A 27,235-nucleotide genomic window follows, 5' to 3' on the forward strand; every position below is an offset into this window, starting at 1 on the left:
GGAAACTTGTGCAGAGTTTGAGACAATGGGGCCAATTTTAGAAATACTAGACTTTTTTCATGTTTTGGGGAAAGCATGTGTTTCTTAGGAACCTTAAGAGTTACCTGGACAGCTAATTAACCTATATGTGTATAGTAAAGTACCTTGTATCAAGACAACAAATGGTGCTTCTTTATTTAAAGTTCCTTTATTTGTCTTAAAAATTAGGTGGAGCTTATTTTGTTTATCTAAATAAAGGGAGTTTTGTACATAGTGGCATATTCATGATTGTTACAAGGAAAATAAGTTTGTCTTTTTATAGAATAACATGCAGTTGCCAAATAATACCACTGTAAGATGCTTGTCTAGATCAAGTCTTTGATTCCTTTTTGACTATAGAGTTTTACACCAGGCACAGATTTGATCCTGTGTTTTTACTTGACCTGAAGGTTTACACATTCTATCCAGTGCTGCTTTGCTAGTATAGATACTGATTTTGCCTCTTGGTTTCCACCTGTTAAATCTCATGAAAGAAAGAAAAATGCAGAGAAAAGAAAGTTATCTGACCTAAGATGTTACTGTATGTGAGTACACACACAGAGTTGTACGCTAAGAACACCACCAGGGTGGATGATGCACAAGATTCTGTGGCTGCAGAATCAAAAGTGAGGCTTGGCTTTCCATAGGGTGGATGTTGTAAAGTAGGAACTTATTTGGGCACTGTAGTGTTGCATCTAAAATCTCAGCATATTAAGTTCCTAACTGAGAAAATTACTGTCAGATTTCTGTCTTATTAAAAAATACGTAATTATTTTTCTCCTTATTTGGAGGAGATTGAGACACATCTACTCTCTTTTTTTTTTTTTTTGTATCAACTTGCCTTTAGCTTGGGGTTGTAGTGTAAGGCACATCAAAACCAGATGTAATACTCTGGAAAGGAGAGAGAGGTGGAGCCAGGTCTTGAAAGAAGGGATTGGTTGCTTACATGTTTTGCATTCCAGGAAAAATAAGTGTGTTCCCTAATTAATCCCAGAATTTCCTGAAGCATGTAAGCTACAATGCGTTACATCATGTCTTACTTTATTTATCGTCTATGACAGCCATATATGAAAAGGCCAGCAAATTTTGCTCACATAGCGATTAAGAAATGTGTTAAATGCATTTCACAGCTGCAGGCATACTACTTCTGGAGTGTTGGCAGAAGCTATCCTGTTTTCCATTCAGTGATAAAGGAGGAAGTAGGTGTCCCCATAATGCAAACCTCTGGAGCTGGAAAAAAAACCCCTCAGTGTTAGAGTCATTAGGTTCTGCATTCTATATTGCCAGGAAGTAAAAATTTGAATAGTTTTTGGTAATATCTCTCTTCTGAAAGGGCTCAGTACAATTGCATGAACATTGCCTTCAGCATTTTGTTCCTGTAACTACTTAGTTTTAGTGGACCAATGTGGAAATGTTTAGTATCCATCTTCGATTCTACAAATTATTTTTTTTACTAAAACTGCATCTTTACCTTAGTCAACCCTTTTGAGACACTGTGGTGCTCTAACTTCCAGGCTGAACATCTGTACAAATTGTATTCTATAGTATGGCAATCATATATTATATAGGAGGATTCTTAAAAATCAAGAAGGTAATAAAACAGAGATTGGGAAATGGGGATGGAGCTTTTCATTCCTATTTCAAATCCAGCCTCAGGTCCTGTTATAACCTGTATCTGCAACAGCTGATGGCCCTTTCTCTTCCTCCTCACATGAAGACCTGTGAAATGAACTGATAGTTTCGATCTCCAGATATCCAGAGCCTCTGAAACACTCATTCCTAACAATATGATTCTGGCAGGCTCATTCAAGATCCCTAAAATAAGATAAACTTTATTGCAGCTAAGGTGTGCGCTTCTCTTGACTCTTTGTCAAGACTCTTCCTGACTTATGTCACTAGGCGGAGAAAACATAGTTTTTTGATACAATGGTTCGATCCGTCCATTTACTCTCTTTTTAGATTCTCTGTCATAAAGTCAACAACGACATTCACAGGAATAGAGGTAAATAAACTTCTAGTCCCACACCAGCACAGTCTGAAGTCTTAATAATGCCACCCTGTCCTTCCCAAACAAATGGAAGAGGAAACATGAAAGAAAAGACAAGCATTCAAAACTCTAATGTACATTTTTACTATGCTTTCAACTGGCTCTTTCCAAAGCAATCTGCCTTGGGAGACAGACGTGTTAATGCCACTGGGTACCAAAAAGGTTCAGCGGTTCGTGCTGAGCAAAGAAGGAGGCACAGTCTATACCAAAAGAAACTGAAGCCTAGTTTGAAACAAAGTACAAAGAGGTAAAAGGCCAAGACTGCACTGGGAGCCACAGCGATGTGGTTCATGCAGATAAGTATGTAGACAATAAATTCCCTGTTTACTGCAGCTGTTGCAACAAATTGATTCTTTGAATGCCTCTGACTATCTGCTGGTACCCATCTGTAAGCTATTATTTGAGCTGGGTTTACCCTCTGCTGCTTCAGTGAAAATCTCACTGTTCCAGCATTGTGTTTCTTCATAGGTTTTCTATTTTTCTCTGGGAAGAACAAATAGCCAGGTTTTTTGACAAGGCCCTGAACTACATTGGCCCTGCTTTTCATGGGGGATGGACCAGGTGACCTCTAGAGGTCCCTTCCTCCTAAATTATTGTGTGATTCTGGGATCCTCTGTCCTATACCATCTGTGCAGTGATCATCATGGTGATGATGCTGTGTCCCTAGGTGGTGGCCTGGAAGTTGTTTTAGGGCAGAGCAAAGCAACTGTGCTTCTCTGAGAGCGGAAAACAGGTCATCTGAAGCAGTAGGGTTGGCGGAGGAGGACAGCGTGGAGGAGAGCTGGGTAAGAAGCTGAAGCAAGTAAGGAGAGGGGTAGATCTGTGAAGGGCTGTAAGAGTGAGCACCCAATCACCACCTTTTCCCTCTTCTGAGACAAAATCCTGGTATTTTCACCCTCTGAAAGGGACTTGCAGTATCTTGGGTTTTGCCCCCCGGGACTTAGCCAGACACCAGCTGTGTCGCAGTGGTCTTTTTGCCAGTCATAGGCTTCAGTTTTCTAAAGTTTTCCTTACAGTAACTTAAAAGTGTTGAGTTGCGCTTTCATGTGTGACTGCATGCAACTTCTTAGTCTCAAAGCTGAAAAAAAACCCCCATAAAAAGATATAGCTGTAGCTGGTTTTGAGGGGTCCCAGCTGAGTTAGCTGTGCAGGCAAATATTTGCCTCTGGGGCAGGTGAGCCTGTTGGATATACAGACAACTCACATTAAGTGTTGCAAAATAGGATCGTATTTATGAGCACCTTATTTCAAACACCTGGACACTTCCTGGGTGTTTTGGTTATTTTCCCATTCCTGGCGTAAGGCTAATACAAATTCAGTAATCCATCGATTAACTGATTAATGTGAAGTGAATACATTCCCTGGGAAATGTCAGTCTAGGGAGGCTCTGGCTGGACTCTTTCATCATTTGCTTTGAGCAACCTGGTCTAGTGCAAGGTGTCCCTGCCCATGGCAGGGGGGTTGGAACTAGATGGTCTTTAAGGTCCCTTCCAACCCAAACCATTCTATGATTCTATCATGATAGATATGAAAACCTATAGTGGAATATGTTCAGAAACACTTTAGTTTCCACCAAAGCAGCAAGAAGATAAATCCAATTAAAGCCCTTGAAAGCATAGCTACGAACGAGTTAAACCAAAGCTTGAATATTTGTTTTATTTAGAACAGGAATGGCAACAGAGGTCTTAGAGTTCCAAGATATTGTTGAATTGTAGCCAGCAGGCTATAATGTAATGGGCTTTACTTGTGTGTGTGTGTGTAACACACACTTCCCCCGTGATTTGCATGTTTATTATAGCACCTTATCAGCTGTTGTAAAGATAAGGAATTCTACCACAGCATTTTGTGCTCTGTAATTATTGTTCATTTGATTCATCATACATTTCTGTTGGAGGAAATGGCATGAGATGAGTGGACGTGATCTCAAGGGTAGCTTTCGGCCTGTGCTGAGCAGGCAGCATCAGGGTGCCGCGTTTTAGAGAGGTTTACCATGCAGGAAGGTGACGGGCAGTCATCCTTCCCCCAGCCCCTGGCAGCCATCCATGCTGGCTTTGGCCATAGGAAGGAGAAAGCTGGCCAACACACAAGTCCTCTGCTCAGACAAAGGGGAAGAAAGAGATGGAGGAGACGTAGGGAGACTGGGTGCTTAATAAGAGGCGATGGGCTTGTAAGGTGCTTAGTTGATCCAGAGGTCTTTGCTCAGGGCACTAATGCACTCAAACTCTGCTCTCTGCCATCTTTAAAAATGTGTTATTTTTACCATAAAAGCAGGCTTTATGAAAGTAGAGTTGTATCAAGGATTTGTACTCATGGCTGATATCTGTGTTACCCAGTGGCAAGTATTCCATTGATAAGGCATAACAACAAAAACATGATGTGAAAACAAGCGGTCTTGTTTGAGCTTCAATGCCTTTTCAGGGTTTTCTTAATACTTTACTAAAATGGTGCTTAGAACTCAAAGGGTCCTAATGTAAAATATTATTTGTCCTGTTGAAAAGGTGAACACATGACAATATTTTAGTCTGTATTAGATTTGAATCCTCAAGTTTAAAAACGCCTGATAGCTTTCCACTAATTACTTGTTGAATCCTCAGCTTCATTGTTTTACAATATCAATTTTAAAAATTTTCTGAATACTTTTTCTGTGGAAATGTGATTTATTTAGTGTTTCAAAGCATCCTTTCTAAATCTCTAGTCGATATGACTTTGTCATTCAGTATGATCTGTAGTTCTCAATATAAGTGTCCAAAGAAGATTTGTGGCTTTAAAATTTGCACTTCATGTTGTATGTAATGACTTCGAGATGTGTACTTTGTGACTTACCAGCTTTGGAACAAGCATTCATGTCCTTAACATTTTGGGGTTTTTTTTAAACAGTCCAGTCCTTTAGACAACATAAATGTGAGAAACATCGGATTACATCCTGGCAGGAATTTGTTAAAGCCACAGAAATTATGTAAAATTAAGTCCATTTGTCACCTGCATTGAAAAACGTGTATTTGTATCTCAGTGGTAAACCCAGGATACTTAATTGCAAAGGTTTGCCAAGACGAGCACTTTAACTGCCAACTGGGAGCCAACAGAATAGCAGCCCAAGCACTGAGGCTAATGATAGTGTCAATCTATTGTGTCATAAATTACATCCTGTTATAAATAATGAAATCTTGGAAACAAATAAAACATTCACATTTTTCACCCAGGTTTTTCCTTTATTTTGTGATGAAAATGTGACTTGAAAAATCTGCATAATTAAATGTCATCCTTTCTACTTTGATTGGCACTTTTTAGGCTGTTTTTTCCCATTCCTTTTTATTAGGCTGCTTTGATTAGAGAGTGGCATGAGGATGAGTTGTTTTTATCATGTGTGTTTGACACTTCCAGATTCCACGTGAAACCCTAATTCCTGATGGCAAGACAATAATCTGGGACAGCATGAAAGGCTTCAGAATACCTAAGGCTACCTACAAATTTATAGGGCTCCTGAGCTGTGAGACAACCATTGGTGGACACAAGTACAGCACAAAGTACCTAACGCATCGAGAAAGTAAGTAGGGTTCTCCCCTCCCTGTCTTTTCATTAAGCACTCTTCCCTGGTGACGCTATTCACTTTTCTTTCTCTTCGTCACGTGCAGCCAACACCATTTTTGATGTTCAGTTAAGCACCCCACGTCTTGTCAAGTTGCTGAAAGGAGACAGCCTGGCAATTAACTGCACCGTCACTGCAGCCTGGAACACCAGAGTGCAGATGACGTGGACCTATCCTGGAGAGGTGAGTGCTGCGGTTGAAGTGAAGAAACCAGGGGTTTCCCATAGATCACGCTGCATCTTGCATCCCAGGAGGCATTTTGCCTTGAAATGTTTGCCGTGGTTCGCATTCCATCATTTTGGCCCTTGCTGACATGTCTTTAAAGGTTTCTATTTTTTCTTTCTGGTGCTTAATTGAATAAGTAAACATGTTTACACAATGTACTCTGGTTACGTTGCGTAATCGTGAGCCAACGCTAGAATTGTTTCGTCCTTGTGAGCTTCTTTCTGACCTGGAGAAACGGTAGAAATTTGTCACCCAGTCCCAGGCACGGGCTCTCTCTTGTGACAATAAAGTTTTCAGGGAGGCTGTTTCTCAACACATCCATTTAAAAGACTGGCAGACAGTCAGGCACCCGACTCGAGCATGTTTAGAAAAGATATTTTGATTTAGCTAGCCAAAATCTCATTTGTTAAGTGTCACATGAACAATCCTCTTGTTTTGACAACTACAGGAATGATCTTGAATGTGCTTCTCCTCCCCTCACATTGGGAGCATCCTCATAAATATTTGTCGCTTACAGAATAACTGCCAGGGAGTCCGTGTAAAGCTGATAAGAAATTTGACATTACTTTAAGGTTTACAACTCCCATTCCTTTCATGTCAGTTTGATTTATGCTGGTGATTCAAGTCAAGATCATTTATTATGTCACTCATTGTGTCTAATCACAAACTGAAATTATGATTACATTATATAGGGATGATTAATGTGATTGTTTCTTGCATACTGTAGCCATTTTCCCTGGCATTTTTTCACCTCAGAAATAACCAGCTTAGCAACAAGAAATGCTCCATATACGTTATATTGCTCATTGCTGCTTTACCAGGCCCTAGCTGGGCACCACACTTGTGAAATTCTGCTTTGCTTTTATTTGGATGGTAACTGCTCAGTGTTTATAAGACGCCAACAATGTCCTGGGTTAAATAAACTTCGAGGCCAAAGGCTGAGGGGGAGTTGCAGGAAATAACTCCTCAGACTCACATTATCTCCAGTTCCACCCTCTTATTCCCTTGCCAAATCTAGTCCCTTTTTTGTCTATAGTGTTTCCAGAATTATCCCCTTCTTGTGTTAATGCCTTCTTCTCCTGTATGTCTGCTGCCTACGGACACTGCATCCAGGCACCAAACTATGTGCTGCTCTTCACATCGTGGCTTTAGGGATTTTTACGAGCAATGCTGGACAAGGAGCAGTGGGTAGCTGAGCGTGTTGATATTGCAGGCCATACAGCAAGGATTTGGATGCTATTACAACTTTGGAGATGATAGGAATCAATTGCCATATAATGTTACTTCTGATTTTTATTGTTGAGTGTGTGGATATATTTGAAGTACAGTCAAATAAAAACATTAATAATCATGAAAATCGGTTTGATTAAGCTCTTCTGTGGTCATTTTTGCTTTTACAGACAAGGAAGAGAGGTTCTGTAACGCAGCGCATTGACCAGAAGAACGCAGAAGCCAATATTTTTTACAGTATCCTCGTTGTTGACAAAGTGCGTGATATTGATAAAGGCCAGTATACCTGCCATGTGAAGAGTGGGCCATCAATCAAAGCTGTTAACACAACAGTCATTGTTTACGGTAAGAAATGTTGCAGATTTGTAGAATGCTCATGTACCAAGTTCAGTCATAGGACAGCTATACATCTTGGCACAGAGCGGAAGTGAATTGATAGCACATTGGTCGTGTGCAGAAAAATGAGGGAGACCAGAGAGAATAGGTGCCTTTTTCTTCCATGACTATTTTGTATTGTTGGCAGTAGACATGTTAATGTTCAGTTTGATCGCTCTTGTCTGCTAAATACTGTGATGACTCTGTCCTCAGTCAGTTCTGACAAAAGAAATCACTTAAATTATAGTTAAAAAAAAAAAAGTACAAGCTGAATTTAAATAGAAGAATCCCACTTCCTCTTCTATGCTATTCATCGTTTTCTATGAAAAATGAAGAAGAAATAGATACACTAGCTCTACATGGAGTAGGTAGCTGCTAGACCATTTAAAAAAAAAGAAACAAAAGATACTGCAACTCATTAATACTATCTTATGGCGGGAGCCTTAAACGAGTTCCCTATGGTCTGCCTGGCCCTTCTGTGAAACCTGGATATTTCTGGGTTTATTCCAAATTCATATGAATCAAGACTTTTGTGCATATAGACTCTGTGAGAAGCTACCTTCTTTGTGTCATCCTGCTTCAATTAGGACTGTCTAGGACCTTTGGAGCATCCTTGGTATTAAAGACCAAACAGTTGGTGGGTGTCCACTGTGACAGATGACTCATGGTCAGAATACTGATTTGTTCCACGTTTTCAGTGGTCTACCTTTTCTCTCTCATCTGGAAGTGTGGACTAAGCACCCAGTGTTGGTATTCTTAGAGGAATGGACTTAAACACCCTCTATTTAAGATAAGAGTCACTAAGTCACTGGGAGCATAGGATGAATCTTGATATGCACTTATCCTATTCTTAAACAAGCTGAAGATGCCAGAAACTGAGTTTTAGATTAAAATCAAAGTTAGAGAAGCTGGAACTGTTGAAGCTAGCCTGCAAACTCTTATTCATATAAGCAGCATCATTTGTGGGTTTACACATATTAGAGCCTGTGTGAATAAGGATTTGCAGAATCAGGGTTGTATCTTTATAACTTGTCTAAGTAAACCACTGATTTGTCTTATACAAGTTATTTTTAATGTATGTAGCAAGTGTAATTAAATATTTAATTTGCTTAATAGATACCCAACATCCTTATGCCGTCCATAATGTGAGTGAATATTGCAACATAAGTACTACCAAAAGGACAATCAAGCAGTTTCTCATGTTTTGAATGTTTTATTTTTCTCAAGTGCAGCTTAGGGGTGTTTTCTGTGGGGAGAGATATTTTCCAATGTAATGTATGAATATTGTGTTTTGTTGACTCTGGGAAAAGCCATCAACTTGCCAGAGAGTTTGAAATCTTGGGCAGTACAACTGGAAAAGAAGAAATTCCAGCAGGTTGAGATTGTTCCAATGAAGTGATAACGATTTGTTTGTTTGATGAAACATCTGTTTACCAATGATACAGAAAGTTTCTGCCTTTCCTTTGCTGTTTCTCTGAAGGTCCCTTAAATCCTCTCTGGCAGAATAATTTCTTTTGGAACATTGATTCTTGGCCTTTAGGAGTGGAAGGCTGATCTGATCATCTAGTTCAGCTTCCCATGCACCACGAATCTTCCCTCTCGTTCCTTTTCTTCTGACTGAAGCACAACATGAATTTGACTAGAGTGTGTCTTCTCCGGTCAGATTCATGGCCTGGGAACTGCATCTCGGTTTCTTGTGTATTTGTGGTGTTCTTCCCTATATTTGATAGATCTCTAGGCTTTATTCTTGCTGTTGCCATGCGGGAACACCAAAATTATTAAAGATCGTTTTTATTTGAGTTCCTGTTCTCTTCAGTAGAACAACTCTCTTTGCAGGCTGAAAAATCAGTAATACAGGTGCGGTCTTTTTCTTTTTTTTTTTTTTTTTTAAGATAAAATGTTCATTAATTTGAAACGTCGAAGAAAAACTGCACTCGAGGCTGTAGCTGGAAGAAAATCCTATCGTTTGTCAATGAAAGTGAAGGCATTTCCCTCTCCAGAGGTTATATGGTAGGACAACAGTAACTTCCACCTATGCATACTGGATCTCTTAGATGAAAAATAATATCGTGGTAAAATATTGAAATAAGACCCTTTGAAATGGCAACAAACTGGAGACAATACAGTTGTGGAGTTTTATTGGAAATTTCAGGGTTGTCCTGGGTTTTAACAATTTATAAGAATGTTATCTCCATTTTTCAAGTGTAAAAAAGGGAGATCTGGAAAGTTTAAAGCTCAGATCCTCAAATATGTTAGATATGTCTCCTGTTGAAATCAATGGACACTCTACAGCTAAATATCTCTACCAACCTTGACTGAAGTGTTGCATTCAACTTCACCCAGACCTGGATATGAGACCTGAACTTGCTTTTAAGACAGTAGGGGAAAGAAAAGGTTTTCATTAATATAATTGACTGAGTTGAGTCATAGAGACATGCACTATCAGAAAAGCAATGAAAATTGGTTTTATTATATGGTGATCTGCAGGTTGCAGAGCTGCTTTAGTGACTGGAGCATTCACTTTGGCTCATGTATACTGTGCTGAGAAATCTTTTGAACAGCTTTTTGTATTAACCCAAACCACTTTTATATAAAACAATGTTATCTATTCATGATCTCATTTTTTTTGTTTGTTTGCTTAAATAATTTTAAACACCAGTAGCTCTGGCTCAATTCATTGCATTTTAACAAAGGATCTATGACAAGACTGATTAAGAAAACAAACCATACACACACGAACAGTGAGAGTTCATGTTACTTGCAGCCAGAAATTACTTTTCTCCAAACATTTTGGTTTCTTTTACAAAACCCTGACATTTATAGCTCCACAAGGAAAATGAAGAGGCAAAAGTGGAGCTGATGCTAGGCATTTATACTGTATTTTCTGTTTGTTTAATGGTTAGTCTGGTTGATTTTACATATAGATCCCAAACTTTTGAAACACGAAAACGCCATTTAAACAACATTATTTATTTAATTATCACAATGAGGTTGGTCAAACACTGCAGCAAGAAGTCCAGAGAGGCTGTGGAGTCTCCATCCTTGGAGATATTCAAAAACAGACTGAAAATGGTCTTGGGCAACCTGCTGACCTTGCCTTGAACAGGGTGTTCGACTAGACTATCTCCAGAGGCTCTTTCAGCCTCAGCTATTCTGTGGTTCTGTGAAATGCCTAAATAAGGATTCCTTAGACCCAATTTTTAGTGCTCCTCTAATAACAATGAGTTTTTTGTAAATAGTTAAGAAAACCTATGTTTCATTTTAATCAAGTCCCTCATCACAGTTAAACTGTTGCACTCTTCTACTAACATCATGTCAACCTTCATACAGCAACCTCCAAAATGTGCTTTACGCTGTACTTTAGACTTTGAAGAAAAATGTTATGCTTCTTCAGGAATATGTGTGTGAGCAACAGTTATTACTTTCCGTGTTGATTTTCTGTTATCTTTAAAAACATTCACTTGATAGCAGGATATCTGATTCTTAAATGCTTATCTAATCTACTTACTCTTCCTCTTCCTAAAATCACAGCTGTGCTTAGGCTACTGTAATACTTTGTCCCAGGATGTATTCTGAGGTCATAAAGAAATGGTCAGTTCTGGATGATGCAACCTTTATTTATGTGAATGACCCTTAGCCAAAGCTTATGTTTAAGCAACATTATTTTTCAAAATCTTGATTTCTGGAATTCTTCTAAACAGGTTAAAAGATGGGCTACCTGCTGCTGAAAAGTGTGCCCGGTACATGGTTAAAGACTATTCCTTAATCATCAAGGATGTTGCTGAGGAAGATGCTGGAAACTACACTATAATATTGAGTATACAACAGTGGAACTTGTCTAAGAATCTTACAGTCACTCTTACAGTTAATGGTAAGTTATATGTTCCCATGCTGCTTCTGAACTTGTAAGCGTTAAATTTTAATTGAGCTCGATTTTCATTAATCTTGAACAGTTCAAATCATTGTGGGTTTTCTTACTGACTTTCATGGACCGAAATCCAATTCATATACCGGGTGACAGACCCATTTTGGAATCGGAAGATGGACACTGGTTTTCATTAGGAAGGTTTGTGTCTTCCACAGTCACAGACTTGTTCCTGATGACTTAAATGTGTTATTACTAACTGTTCATCTGACTCAACTTAGTCCTGCCGTTTTCCTTTGTTCTCCTGGGGGTTTTTCTTACTACTCAACCTGCAGGAATGTAGTATTTTCATGATAATGAAATGCATTGGAAATGAGCTGGGCTTAATCGCTTTCCAATTTTTACCCTTTACAGTGAAACCCCAGATATATGAAAATGCCGTGTCATCATTCCCTGATCCCAATCTGTATTTATTGAACAGCAGGCAAGTGCTGACATGCACTGTGTATGGTATTCCTCAACCTAAAATTACATGGATGTGGTATCCCTGTAGACAAAACCATTCTAAAACAAGGTAGGACAGCTTCCTTACTTCTATTTAGCATGTCGTCCCTTACTGTTATGTTTAAATAATTACTTTTTTGCAAGAATATACCTTGCTGTGACCATTTCTTAGTTAATGGAATTTGTATACATTCATCAATATATTTTTTAGTAAACATATAGTCACAATGCAACTTTTTCTGCACATTATTTTAAAATGAAGGGCAAGTTGCTATTTTGTGTTGCTATTTAAGTTTATTTACAGTTCATTACTATTCCTGCATGCAACCTCCAGAGGTGACAATTGCTTTTTAATTTTTGTGAGGGAAGCCTTGCAGACAATATCCTGCGAAGTTCGTGTGCTTTCTCCTGGAGGAGATTTTCATGCTTTCCTCCAAGCACAGGGATTCCCCTGTGGGGCTTCTTTTGAAATTCAGTAGAAATAATCTTAAAGACTTTTTCCGTTATGAAGGTCAAATCTGCCTACCAATGCATTGACTCATAGATCCAGTTCACCAGGATTCTCTAGATGATCTTTCAACAGGGTACAATATAAATGGAACCATACAAGCTTACTTGATGCTGATGTGGCACTTAATTAATCCTCTTTTATATTTAAGCTTTCTTTTGAACTGTTTCTTATGGTTACAAGTTTGTGTGTTGACTCATTTATTCAAATCTCTTCCTGAATCATGAAATCTGACACAATCTTAATGATTACTGCTCTAGATGATCTTTCAACAGGGTACAATATAAATGGAACCATACAAGCTTACTTGATGCTGATGTGGCACTTAATTAATCCTCTTTTATATTTAAGCTTTCTTTTGAACTGTTTCTTATGGTTACAAGTTTGTGTGTTGACTCATTTATTCAAATCTCTTCCTGAATCATGAAATCTGACACAATCTTAATGATTACTGCTCAGCCTCCACAATGGCATTAGCATTAAGCTGCTACTGAAGGGTTCAAACATGCAAGATATTTGGATCACAGCACAACAACGATATTTAAAAACTTAACAGAAGTACAGGAACCAGCATTTTCTCCATTTCAGTTGAAGTTAATCATTTTATATAGGATTTAACAACTTTAACACTTTCATAGAATTGGAATTTAGTGCAAGTCCAGCCAAACATTTAAGCACATGCTTAACTGCAGGGATATGAGACACCCTATTCAATTAAATAGGACAAACACCTTATTTCAAATTAAGGGTGCTTGTAAGTGCTTTGTGATAGGTGAGAGAGTGACCAATGCTTCCTAGAAGCACATAGTTTTTCCAATTATGTCTTGCTTTGGGATTATGCAAATGGATGGCTTTCTATGTCCTTCTCACCAAGAGGTGGCACTAGCAATCTCTCTTTTTTGCTGGAATAGGTATAACCTGAAATTCTCCATTTTGAGGACAGGTGAGGGCTGCATTGCCTCTATCATCTCTAATGGTACCTTTGAGGGCCAAATCACCAAATTCTGAGTAGTAATTTATTTTTGCTTATAGGTTCAAGATGTAAGAGAAAAGAAATCACAACATCTTTTACATAAAGTAACTGTAAAGGGTGTATATGAAAATTTATAATCCTAGTTTCTTTCAAGTGTTTATGCATCCATGCATGCTCTGGATTGAAATCACGATGCGGCACTGATAAAGCAGTTGGTTCTTCTTTGGGAGTTGGGGTGGTGCTCGTCCATTGTCAACTATTTCCTTCTGTTAACAAGCACAGATCTGCACTGCAGCACAGCAGAGCGTGTCATCAGAAACAGGGATTAATATCCGCAAGCAGGTGTTTAATAATGTGCTAAACTGTAGACTCAATTAAATGCTAATTAGAAGTGTGCTTGAGCAGGTGATCAAAGGAGAAATGTAACAATTTGAATCAGCTATTGGCTCTGTTACAAGGTTGTTTCCAGACTTGCTTCCAAATTGCCTTAATAATTGTTCCGTGACAATTCTCTTTAACCCCCTCCCCTTCCTTCTCCTTTAAATGCTCATTGAAGAAGTCTGGAGAACACCATTTTTAATGCTTTGCATAAGGAGTGGAATGACACCCTCTGAATAATATGTCAATTAACTGTTACAGAAAGGCAGAAGTACCTGAATAATCACATTTTTGCTCCTGCTCTGAGAAGGGAGCAGAGTGGACTACCTCAGCAGCTGGCACAGCTTACTCAGGCTGATGTCTGTGCTACCTCAGGTGTCCTCCCTGGAGAACCCTTTAATCTCACCTGTTTCATTATGATTTCCTCTTTCTGTGAGGGGAGAGTTGCTTCAATAACAGGTTTAAGGCGTGTGTACCTTGTGCAGCAGATAAAAATGTACCTTACTTCGCCGTTACAACATTTCTTTGGATTTACCTGCCCAATGTTAGGTTTCTAAGGCTGAATTATTGCTCTGTTTGTGCTCAAATGGTGCCTATTTCTGTGTACAGATGTACCTTGTACTGAAGTTGATAAACCCACAGGTTATCACTATTCAGTGTAGGGCAATAGGGTTTCTCATCCAGTTTCTGGGTCCCATGCCACCAGACAGAGCTCATGCTCTGACTGAAATATGCTGTTGCTGCAAAGATCTTGCAGCATACAGACCTGTTTGCTCCAAGATTTATATATACGCTGAACTTCACATCACTTGAGTACTATCGTTACAAGCTGGGGAATGACATGTGCACAAGTTAAATGTTTTTATATGTGAAGGACTACTGCCTATGGGCTCGCTAATAGAAACCATTACGTTGTCTGGCTGCTTCTTTCATTTTCTGTTCCAGACAGTATTTCTGTTTCAAAAACCTGCAAATACCTCAGTGCATTCCATTGCTTTTAAATAAAATGCAGATATATTTTAATTCTTTGTGATTAATACAAACGATTTGCATAAGTCTCTTCCCTATGTCACTCAGGCCAGTAACAGGAGGCCAGACAAATTAAAGTTTCCATAGTTTCCTGGTAACAAATTAAAAAAAAAAAGCTGTAAAATTGCTCAACAAATTTGAGTTTTTGGAATGTGGAGAGACCAACATAATTAAAATTCCCTGTTCTTTATTATCTGTTAAAATTACTTTGCTTAAACCAACTTTGTGGCCACTATATAACCTTTTGTGAGCTAGCTAGCCAACTAGATGGATAGGTCGTATGAATCTCTTCCAATGTTCACCATAGGAAGGAAACATAGAAAAGTCAAAAAAACCTGACTGGGCCAAAAATTGAAGTTTTGTGGGTTTTTTTAAAGCTTATGCAGAACTAGTGAATTTAGAAATGGCAGGTAAAAGACAGTAGAAGATACAAGGAAAGTAAAAATAAAATGCAATTAAAAAATTAAAGATTAGTCATTCTTAAATGACAGAGAAACTTCTTTTCCAGTGCTATCTTGTTGCAGCTTACTCTGCTGCTCTATAGCAGACACCTACTGGGCAGCCCTCGGTTGCTCAGTGGATATAGCAGAAGACAGCCTGTGGGACACTTGTCCTGCAGTGTCCATCAGCCTCCTTGGCTTCTTCCCTGGAATTCTTCTTTCTGGAATCATTTTTGCTCAGGTTGGGTTGTCAGCTGTGGGGCAGCTAGCAGCAGGGCTTGATGAGGGTCTCTGGAGCCAGCCAGGCTGGGCTCCGCCTAAAACTCATCAGCTCTGAGGCTGCAGAAGGAGAGTCTGCACGCCGGGAACGAGTTTGATGTTAATGGTTCTTGACCTGAATCTCTTCAGCAGATTTGTGTTTATCTTAAATGGGTCTGGCAGAAATGGCCAAGGAAGGCACGTGGGATATTGATACTGCTCTGCAGAAGCACTGGTTTCCTCAGCAGTTGTACAGTGTCGTCTGGGGCAAGTTTTTCTCTCTGGACATTTCCATGTGGGCAGTTCATTGCACTCTGCCCAAGGTTTGACCAATCAGCCCTTCTGAGACTGCAACACCTAAATTTTACCTTGTGTCTTCCAAGTCTCCCACCACCTCACTGCCTCCCTCTCTCCTTAAGATATCAGTTTCGGTTAGCCTCAAACTGAGTATCAGTTTATTATTTTACAAACCTACTGTTTTATCAGTCAGTGAGTTTTTTTGCTTTTGGTATTTTTCTCCGTGTGTGTGTGCATGATGGAAAGAGAAACATGACAGTATTGTGGAGATGTCCACGAAACCAAAGTCACTGGAAAAACTGGTACCTGATTCTCTTGACTTAGAGTGGCAGGATGTGAACCCTTCTTGGTGGTAAAACCACCTGAATGGTGGGATTGGGAATGAAGGGGCTGAATACCTGAAGCTGGGGACAGAAATGGGCAGCAGGGAGAAGGGGTTGAGCAGCAATGCCTAAGCTGGTACTGCTGCCAAAGAGCCAATCCCAGGAAACCATGACGTTTGTAATGCTTCAGCATGGCTCCATCCTCCTCAGTGGAATCACTGTGGATTTAACACAGTGATGAGAAGGGAATGTTACCTCCCTTTGAGGCTTGTCTGTGGTGTGAAGGTAGGGCCACTTGAATGATTTCCTACAGAAATAGCTCTCCAGCACTGCACAGGGAGGAAGAGAAATGCGTTGTGGATCTCAGCAAGGCAAAACCTAGAGGTTTTTCCCTGAAACTTCTGCAAAGCTATAGATAGCTTGGAGCTAGCGTAATGAAAGTGCATGGCCAGACTCCCACCAGCTTCAGTGAAAGAGGAAGCAGGCCATGTGTGCATAGCAGTCTAATTGCATTTCTGCATTGTTTATGTCAGTGTATTAATAAGGGATTGAAAAGCAGAATCATTAGGATGTGCTCAGATAGATCATCAGGGGAAACCACATTTGGAACATCAGTGAGGTATGTAAAATGAACAAGTAAAGAACAAATGTTAATTGTACTTAATTAGAAATGTACTGAACCACCCAAATTTAATTGTTGGATGTCTGCAAACACTGATGCCCATTAGTTTGTCCATGGCGGCTGTTTTTGTTCCCCATGCCACCTTCTATTTTCGGGAAGGGGAAGTCTGAGTCCTTAGAGTTGGTCAAAGTAGGTCAGATGCCATTAATAAACAGGTAGTTCAAAAATGCTTTTGTTTAATTTGACATGTGGCCAGATCCTCAGCCCGACGTTCACACTGACTGAGGATCTGGCTGGTGGCCTTTGTGCCTTCCACTCTTCATTACAAGAAAATCCTCTTACAGTGGTCTAGTAATGTAAAGGTACTTAAAATGGGCACATGAAAAAAAAATGCTAGCTTATTCCCTTATTTTGCTATGGCTGGGGAAATAGATCAGCGTGGATGAAAGTCAGACCCTGTGTTCTTCACATACCTTTCAAAAATGCAGAGGAACAGACATGAGTGTACATTGCAGCAGTGCAGACTTGCAGAGTATTTGAAGCCAAAAGACAGAAGTGAAATAGCATGTGATCTGCTTCAGACTGGAAAAACAATGCGCTGAAGCATCTCATTCTGCACTTCCACCATGAGACAAGAGCAAGCCCGCTGAAAACAGCTATTAGGACTGCATCCTTGTCCTCAGTCAGTATTTTGGAAATTTAAACATATTTTTTAATATTTTACTTACAAAACGCCGTATGAATTGGACCTGGCATATCCATAAGGGTGAATAAGCTTGACAAATACATGCTATACACTGAGTACAGTTTGCCCCAGCCTGTTCTCAGGGTAACACAGTGAACACTGATGAATTTATTCTGTAAGCTGTAAATGGTTTCACTATGGGTCTTAGCTGAACCAGAATCTTAAGTTTTCACACTGTGGAATTGTTAGTTTTCAAATCACTGTAACTCAAAGTTTTCCAAGTCCATTTCCAAAATACTTTAAATCAAAATGCATTAAGTTATCCAAATGATTTTTTTAATTGGTCATTGATCAAGCCTAAACATGTGGACTACAGTAACACCCAAATAGACAGTCATGAGTGCTCTGCTTGGTATCATACTTTTAACCCTCGCCCCCCATTCTTTTTTCCACTTGCTGTTCCCTGTTTTCTCACCCTAGTTTCTTTTTAACTCTTGTTGCCTTCACAGGATGGTCTCTTGGCTTTACTAGGGACACACAGTCTTAAGGAAGAACGCATAAGGGTAACGCAGGTGGTGGGGCGTTACTGCTTGATCTCTTACTCTGGTCCAGCCCATAGACAATAAAGCGCGTGACAGGCTGTACGTGGGGACTGCACGTCGTAAGTGAGGCCCTGCACGCTGCCGGTGTCGGAGCCAGTGGGATATCCCAGCCCGTAGCCAAAAACGTGCTTCTGCACTAGTAGAGGCTCTTGGCCAAAGGAAGGCACCAGGTCAAACTCTTTGTGTGCTAAGGAGTGATTATGAATGGAGTACTATTACTGGATTGAGTACACCTTTTACAAAAATATACAAACTTTAGTTAGCATCCTTTTTCCTCTTACGTGTACGCCTTTCAAAAAGCCTTTGCAGAAGGCTTTGAACAGACACGGCGTATGAAGTAAGACCATGCTCATAAAAAAATATTCCATTAAAACATAGAGGTTAAGAGGGAACAGCCAGTTCTTGCAGCGTAGGGAGGCAACCAGTGAAGTTTTTCAGGAGCTGGTGCTGGGGTCTGTACTTGTCAACATGTTCAGAAATAACCTGGAAAAGGTGGTAAGGAGGTGACAGGGTTTGCTGGTGATACTGAGTTATTCAGATTTGTAAGGATAAGGGCTGATTGCGAAGAAATGCAGAACAATATGAGTCTGGGTGTCTGAGTGATAAACTGCCAGATGAAATCCACTGAGATAAATACGCCTGATGTACATAGGAGAAAACAATCTTTCACATGTAAAATGCAAGTGTAAAAAGGCTGTTGACTGATCATCACTACCACAAAGAGAGATCTGCTACAGAGGTTTGTAACACTAATCAAGTGTTAGGAATTACTAGGAAAGAAATAAAGAACAAAATGGTAACTTCACATAAATCCATAAATTACCAGCATCTTTTATACTATGAGCATTTTTGATCCTTTCATCTCCAAAGATACGGACAAACTGGGAGACACACCAGGAGGGGCAACAAAAAGGAACAAAGGAATTTCAGGGAATGAGAGGAATGTGTGAGGGCTGAACGAGGAGGAAGGGTAAGGCTCTGCAGACGGAAAAAGAGGTGACCTGGGGGACTACACAACAGAGTGAAAGACACAGATGTCTGAGGATCAGTTGTGTATGTCTTTTTCCAGTTCAAGAAGTAGGGGTGTTGTGGCCATTAAATGAAGGCAGGAGGAGCGGGATTCAGAACAGAAAAAGGAGATTGCTCTTCATGCAGTGGGTAGCAGATCTGTGAAACTCCTCACCAGAGGATTCTGGGGCTTTGAAAAGTTTGCACAAAGTCTTGGAAGAGAAATCCACTGAAGCATAGAAACAGCCTCTGTTGCGGGAAGCTCTCGAGCTGATAATAATTGGTGACTGGGGGAGTATTAGGAGGAAGTATCTGAAGTTAGTCCTGTTCTTACTCATCCCCAACCATCTGCTTATGGTCATTGTTGAGACAGGATATGGGGTAGATGGATCCTTGGTCTTATATCCACATGTGTCAGTATTTTCTCTTCCTGTTTTCCCTCTAATCAACTCCCCTCTCTCCTTAAAAATGTTTCCCTCCATTCTTTCTCATCTCTTCCTAGTTTTCTGCCTGCACTTCCAGTCCCTCACTCCAGTCAGCCCAGAGTTGCTGTCAGACCCCTACTTGCAACAAAGCTGAAAACAAGCCACCTTGAAAAACACCACCTCCGTGCTGCAATAGCTCTTTCATCTCCTCTGCTGATCACTGGAAAATAAAGGGTGGTAGCTGCGCTTCCAGCTCGTCAGCAAGAAAAGGCATATTAAGGACTATGTAAATAAATTACTAAAGAGTTACCCCTTTGTAAAGCCAACAGGATCTAGTCAGAACAGCAAAGGAAGGGAAGGGAATTTCTGTATTGTGAGAAGGAAGGTGGATCTTGGAAGGTTATAGATGTGCGATCATGTCTAGAAGTTGAGTGAGCTGTTACGAGTGACTTGTGCATTGAAGATAACTTATGCTAGAAGGGTCTGAACAATATCTTGGACTTTATATATAAACTTATTTGGAAATAGAAGAAACAGAAAGAGTGGACATTGCATGTAGAGGTTTCATGGTCTTTGTCTTTAGGTTTCTGACTGCTCAACCAAATCACAAAACACATCTTCCTTTCAGTACAACACAGACTATAAAACTAAAACACTTTTTCCCAGCAAGAAGTTCTAGGTGCTTGTGGAAATCTCATGCTCTGAGTGATAAGTCTGCAGCTCCAGCCAGCTTTCAGCTCCTCTGTGGAGGACATGGTTGGCACTCTCGGACAGAGAAAGTGGAGACTGAGTCACAGTGACTGCATGGGATGTGAGAGTGATTACAGTCTAGCAAAGGAGGGAAAGGAGGTGGACAAGAAGGAAGGAAGGAAGGATTGGTTGAAATGTGATGGTATTCTGTGTCAATGAAGAATGCTAAGCAGTGTGAAGCAGGAAACAGAGGGCCAAGATGCAAAATATGTTTATCTGATAACAAACTCAAGGTAAGAAAATTTCAGGTTAACTCAGGTTGTGTAAAAAACTGAAAAATTACTTTCAAATGATGATATGTTCTCTGGTGGCCAGGGGTCTTAAGTACTGGCAAAGAAGTTGGAAGCAAAATGTGTTTTTTGATGACCTTCAGCCTCAGACATTTGCATTTTTGGTTGTGAATATCTGGTGTTGCATGGTGCTCAGGTGTGTAGAAGTGATTTTTTTCCTGTGGAAATGCATGCGAGCATGGTCTGATGAAGGGTTGCAAGGCGGGATAGGTAAGACTGCTGTTGACCTTACTGCGTTTTTTGAGATAGTTTAGATCAATCTGCTTTCTGTTGTAGCATACTGAGGTAGTTCAGGGCAAGCCATAATGTTTGGAAAGGGTGACTATGAAAGGGAAACACTATCCATTTATCTGGTTGCATGTAGATAATAGCAGGAAAGGCAGCATGCAGCTGTCAAACACTTTCTTTTTCCATAGAGCCATGGAGATGTGCAACAAGACCATGAATGCCATATAATTTATTGTTTTCAAAGATGCTTACCAGAGGATGAGACATTCAGGACATCAGGGATCTCCCCTAGAGAATGCACTTTTCCTCTAAGTATCCCCCTTAATGGGGCTACAGAGCATCCTATGAAACAGAAATCTCAGTCCTCACTCTAGCAACTGAGCAGTGCACCAGAGCCTCAACCCGTCCTAATGCACTGAGGCCACTGAGGGATCCTCCAGCCACCCTACAGCTCAGTAATGAATGACTTTTCAGTGCAGTGTACTTGGTCACAAGCCTACTCCTACACCGGAGACCGAGGGTGAGGAGTGGTGATGGACAGTTGCTGTTGTCTGGGAGTCATGAGCGTTTTTGAAATGTGAAGGGTTGGTGATGTTCCAGCTCTTCTTAGTGGGCAAGTGTTGACATGGCAGCAGTAGGGACCAGTGACAGTGAAAGCAGAGAGGCGAAGGGCTGAGAATGAGACATGCAAGGAAGGAACTTGCACCACTCTCACCAGGACTTCTTGTCTGGCATTCCTTGCTATGCTCCTAAATAAATATAAATAAAAAACCCTGCAATATACGATGTAAACTGTATCCAGCTCCTACTATTTGTAGAAGATTTCCTCCTAGCCCCACTAACCCATGTACTCCGTCTGACTGCATGTATCAGGGAAGGTGCTTGGGATGAACTCCCAGCTGGCTGTGTCTTTACCACTGAATGCAGTGGGGCTTGCATTTCGACCTCTAACCCATTATTTTTTTACCTTGAGTGGGAATGCTTGGACCATAACTCCTTAAAGGACAAGCGCATTATAGCGTTACAGCCAAAGCTTGCAGAGCATGCTGGCAGGAGGCCAGCACACGTTCTTCCCCCTCCACTCCCATTAAATATGTTTCACAACCTGTACCAGCTCCCTGCTACTACTTTCCCTCTCTGTTTCCTGCCTCAAATCAACTCAATATTCCTCAGGACACGTGGCTACACCAGCTTCGCGCTATCGATTGCATGGCTCTGGATGCCAAGGCACAGAGCAGGCAAGGCCCATGTCATTCAGATTTTTCTGATAACTTCCAAGATAGAAACATTTCCTATATATTCTTTATAATTCCAGGAATTTCCAGAGTTCCTGTCTTAGAGTTAGAGTCATCATCACTGCCTTTTGCAAGATGCAAGCCAGCCCAACTTGAATTTTTAATAACTATGCCTCGATGCAGCTAGGAATTGATTGCTGTCCTAAAAAAAAGGACAGATGATGAGAAAAACATTGTGTCTGTCATTAGTTACTCTCAACAATGGCCACCATAAGTGACAGGATGGCTTTTTCTTGCTCCTAGTACTGGTGCAATTGCCAACTGCTACCTTGGTAAACACAAAAGTGTTTGAGGCTGCCAGTGGCTTTTCCGAGAGGAATGCTTAGAGAATGGAACTGGATGTTACAGGATTGCAATGGCCTCTGGTATCACACAGGAAGATTTGGGAGAGAGAAGATGAGAAGACAGAAGATGAGTATTTTTCCAACAGATATGGGGGTCAAAGCTCTTCTGCTGATATTTGTCACTGTACTACTTGAACTGCACATTTCAGAACTGTCTCCAGGATGGCAAAGATGAGCCAAGACACAAGCTGGGCTTTCATTTAAGACTGTCAGTCATACAGGGAGTCCAATCTGTCCTGTGAATAAGTAGACAAATCCTTTACCTCAGCCCCTATGCTCTACTATACATCACTGGGGTGACAACAAAACCACTTTTCTTCTGAGATCAGTAGTTTCATAGGCAGGACTTCAGCTTGGAGCTGGTTTGTAGTTTGATTGCAGTGAAATACATCAAGATGACATGAAGTACACTCTTACCCTGGAAACTTTTCCCTGTCGATAGTTATAAATATACCACGCTATTGTGCTTGGCATGCTGTATGCTAATAGCGGTGAGGGCTCTGAAACTCATTAGGAAAGGGAGCGGGCTGTGGAGCAGAGTGAGGACAGTATGAAGCTAAGGTTGATAACCATGGCCTTGTCCAGAATAGGCCATGGGAGTTTTCTTATCTCACTTTGGCAGGAGGTGCTGCTAGCTTCCTGTGCGAAATCAGGAGCATATGCTGCTTTCCTCTTGTTGTTTGGCTTCCTCCGCTACACAAGACGGTTCCCAGCACTGTGATTATCTTTGCATCTTCAAACATGGCACACTCTGCTTCCTCAAGGGCTTGATGTATTCTTGAGAAGCAGGCTGGCTCCCCTCCCCCAGACCACTTCTTTAGGGCCCCCACCGGTGCCAGCTCCGCACATCACAGGCCTTTTATAAAGCTGAACTTACTCCTGGTTTCATAAACCTCCCCACAGCCCTTCCAAAGAAGTGTAAATTCCCAAAGCTAAGGGCAGTGAGCAGGTCTGGCGTCAGAGCTCACCCCACACCGTACAGATTCCCCTGGCCCCCGGCTACAGCAGAGTCACTCTCGCCCCTCCTGCCGGGCTTCTCTCAGAACCCGCAGGACAATGAGCAGCTTCTGTTTTTACAAAGGAATAGCCCATTTCTCCGGCTCTCGGCACAAAGGACGAAGCGTGCCTGTGCGTGTGGGTGTTTGTGCGCACACAGGCAGCGCGCATGCGAGCACGCACGCAGGCACATGGAAAAAATCTACTCAGGGGCTGAGGAACCTGAGTGCTCTGCTGCTCCCAGTGCCCTACTGAGACACCAGAGTCTGATCCCCTTTGCTTTGAGGTTGCATTATGTTTATAAACATATATTTGTACATACAGCCCTTGGCATTTATTATATAGGCTCTTTACACGTGCGCAGTTGCGCCCACAAAGTAGGGACGTGAAAGGCTCTGCGGGGAAGCAGGTGTAAGAAGCGCTTAGAAATGTGCTGGCAGATATCAGCTTGTTTATCAGTCTCTGTGCACACAGTGTGCTTTTTCATTAACCTGGCGGTAACCCTGCTGTAAGCTTTCCTGAAGATGCAAAGCAATGAGGCTCATCCCACAACAAAACATTTCAGGAATTCATGCGCTCCGGAGATATGCGGAGTAAGATTCAGATACCCAAAGTTCAGTGGGATTTCCCTGCAAACACAGGCAGTTCTTGCTACAAATAGGATACCCTTGCTATTTTACTGAGTGCATAGTTTGTAGTAAGTTGTAATTTCTTTACAAAGCATAAAAATATGTAGCTGATGTTATCTGAGGACACAGGCAATGAAACATCAATTGAATTAACGGGAAGATGATTGTGTATTTTGGTTCCAACCACAGTAATTTTTTATATTTTCGTTTTTCTCCCCTTCTTTCCAAGCATCTGTACTTAACACAAACATTTGGTTTGATGACTGCATGTAAGTTCAGCAGAACCCTTTCTCTTTCTGTTACAAAATGCCTGTTGTTAGAAGCTGAAGTCAGGTTAGGAGGCAGGGCTCTTAATTACTCCCATGTGCCCCTTCCCTATCTCTACACGATGCTGCTGGCTTAAGCAGTGACTTCACGTGGCACCGTTGGCAGCAGCAAGAGGAAGGATGGCCGAGGACTAACGTGAGCAACCGGCTCAGGAGACTGGAGGTGGCTTGTGTCCTCTGTCCTTAAGCTGTGTTAGTGTATTTGAGGTTACAGTGAGAGCGTTTGGCAGCTGAGGAGAGAAAGCATCTGGTTCTGCACGCAAAGGGATGGGTCTGAGTCCTGTCCTAGGCTTTGCCTGGCAGCCACGCTGCAACTGATTTGTACGTTTGCTGATTCACTAGACGGTGGAGCCGAAGTGGTGCGTACGACAGTACTCACATCTCCCGCAGGGTACCGTGCGCTGTTGGATAATGTGCTCTCAGATTGATTGTGACTCCTTTTTTTATTAAAACCATGGACAACAGCTATTAAGTGTACTCAATTTTCTACTATAATTGCATTAACATTGTAATCATCAGTTTGGAGATAGTATGGTATGTGAAGTCAGTAGAATTCACATATGTTCCTCCAGGGCTAATATTTCATCTAGTGTTTTACATGTGTTTTTCTTGTTACTGTGATGTTATTGCAATTATGCTGGTGGTTTGTATTATGGTATTAATGAGTAATCAGCACCCCATTGTACTAAGCATCAACAAATACATAACACTGTCCTCATTCCTAACACATGGCAATGTAAATATATACACTCTTTTTCAAGGAATTATGAGGAATTATTATTATAACTAAGCCTGGAGGCTCCAGAGCTGCAAGAAGAGAGATTAGAGATGCCTTTCAGAGCTGCAGAAGCTGTTTCTGAATATGCATTGTACCTTTCTGTCCTTTACCAAAATGTGTGTCTCTGTAAGGTCTTCTGTAGTGAAGAGCACAAATTTTCAGCATTATGACAAAGAAGCATAAATTCATTATGTGAGGAAAGATATCAGTTTCCACATGTTTGAAAGGATGAAAATTTTTCAAGTTTTTTTTTAGTATGGATGAAATGAGATTTTGGGTTCTCCATCTTCCTATACAGAGATTGCCCGAATATCCAGTCACAAGGATGTGCCTTTGATACTGCCTGTTTGTGTGCCTACACTACTGGCATCATAAAATAAGAGCTGATACATGCTGTGGCCTGGAAATATTATCAGCTTACCATTATTATGTCTCTGCAACCTAGTCTTGTTACATAACCAGACTCCTTAAAGGATTCAATCTGCAAAGTAAATGGCATATACCTTTCTGAACAATTTTAACCACTTTTTCCCATTTGAATGCATCAACTGTCTTAATGCAGCTGTCTTTCATTCACCCTGGCCTCAACAACCATGTATTACAAGTTGGCTTTTAAACCAGAATCTGGAAGAAAGATAGGGAAATCTTGACATGCTCTTTACTCCCTGTCCTCTCTCCATGCGTGAATAGCCACAGCCTGCTCCTGGTTTTTGGCTTTTTCAGCTCACTGAGCCTCTCACTGCATGTTAAGAAATTTGGGCAGATAATCATACATCTGTGCTAATGATTACAACCCAAGTCAGTTTATGTATCATCATTTCTTCAAGCTGTAATATCTGCAAAGACACCATCCAGTTCGATGCAAAGCTGAACAATTAAGTACGTAAAGTTAGCATACCATTGATATTATAAACAACACAAAGTTTAAACCAACTGCACAGTTAGCTGAAGGGAAATGAACCTCATTCTTTGGTCAGGATTGCATCACATACCGTTATCCAGTCAACGGGCTTTAAGGGTCATTTCTCCAAACAACTGATATACTTGTCAGAACTATTTGATTACAGATATTACAGTCATTATCTTCCAAATCCACGAAGATCAAAGGAACATATCGTATTTGAAGGAGCATGACCCTGCTGAAGGGTTAAGCTCTACTGTTGAAGCTGGAATTGAACAAGCAACAAGTAAAATTTGGATGAAAAGCAAAATTGGATATCCTCAAAGAAGAATAGGGACATGCAGCATTTAAGAAGCATTCCAATGTGTTTATTTCCATGTGTACCAAATTAGGCTTTGGGAAAGAAATTAGCTCTACCATGACCACACCTGAATGTTCTGATTAGAAGCCAATTTGTTGCATAAGGAAAAAAACATTTTTTCCCTGAGATTTCCATTCATTAACATGAGTTTGATTTTTTTTTCAGATTACATGAACATTTAAATCCATTTGGCAATTAGGTATAGTTTTGTTTAACTTTGTTTTGTGAATTTGCAGGATTAGGCTTATTTTTACTGTCTGTCTTGTAATCATTGAATCCCAGTACTGGTATTTTGCCATTTTGTAAACTGAACTGAAGAAAACACTCAGAAATGCATCATCTTTCGTAATTACAAAAAGTAAAATGATAACATAGTGAAACATCCAATACATTATGGAATGGATGTTGAAACAAATGTAACTTGTCTTGAATTTAATGCTGAAAATAATACGAACTTATGCTCGAAGCCAAGTCTGAACCATGGCAATGGCTGAAAACAGGAGCGTTGGAGGTGGGATGTTGGTCTTGCACAGCCCTATACTTAGGCTCAGTTTGTAAATTCTGACCTCCCAGTCCACAGTGGGTTAAATGTTAACATTGTCTCCAGAGAGCTACTATTCAAGGAGGGGTTGTGGAAGTGGATCCCATCACCAGGCTCCAAAACCTCAAGATTTTATGAAAAGTAACTATACTTGCCTGGTCATCACAGCACCTGCAGTTTCCATGACTGATCACTGTTTCCAGATGAATTACTTTGTCTTATGCGTTGAACGTTTCAGTCTATCACCAAATCAATAATACTTCAATTTTTGTTGTCTTCAGGCACGGCTTTTGCTCTTATACGGAAGGATCTTTCATCGTGAAAGCTGGCAGCAACATAGGAAACAGGATCCAGAGCATCACTGAGCGAACAGCTGTAATAGAGGGCAAAAATAAGGT

The 27,235-nt window shown here is 40.7% G+C and overlaps 1 protein-coding gene across 1 annotated transcript in view; it reads left to right on the forward strand.

The window, feature by feature from the left end:
* Positions 1 to 27,235, forward strand: part of FLT1 (fms-related tyrosine kinase 1) — a 92,471-nt gene that overhangs the window by 10,420 nt on the left and 54,816 nt on the right. Inside the window, exons 4-10 of the mRNA XM_010151778.1 lie at positions 5,447 to 5,609; positions 5,698 to 5,834; positions 7,277 to 7,451; positions 9,374 to 9,491; positions 11,183 to 11,352; positions 11,761 to 11,920; positions 27,119 to 27,233. Coding sequence (XP_010150080.1) covers positions 5,447 to 5,609; positions 5,698 to 5,834; positions 7,277 to 7,451; positions 9,374 to 9,491; positions 11,183 to 11,352; positions 11,761 to 11,920; positions 27,119 to 27,233 — 1,038 coding nt within the window. The remainder of the gene's footprint in view (positions 1 to 5,446; positions 5,610 to 5,697; positions 5,835 to 7,276; positions 7,452 to 9,373; positions 9,492 to 11,182; positions 11,353 to 11,760; positions 11,921 to 27,118; positions 27,234 to 27,235) is intronic.

Source organism: Eurypyga helias, unplaced genomic scaffold, assembly GCF_000690775.1.
Source record: "Eurypyga helias isolate BGI_N326 unplaced genomic scaffold, ASM69077v1 scaffold9615, whole genome shotgun sequence".
NCBI classification, from domain to species: Eukaryota; Metazoa; Chordata; class Aves; order Eurypygiformes; family Eurypygidae; genus Eurypyga; species Eurypyga helias.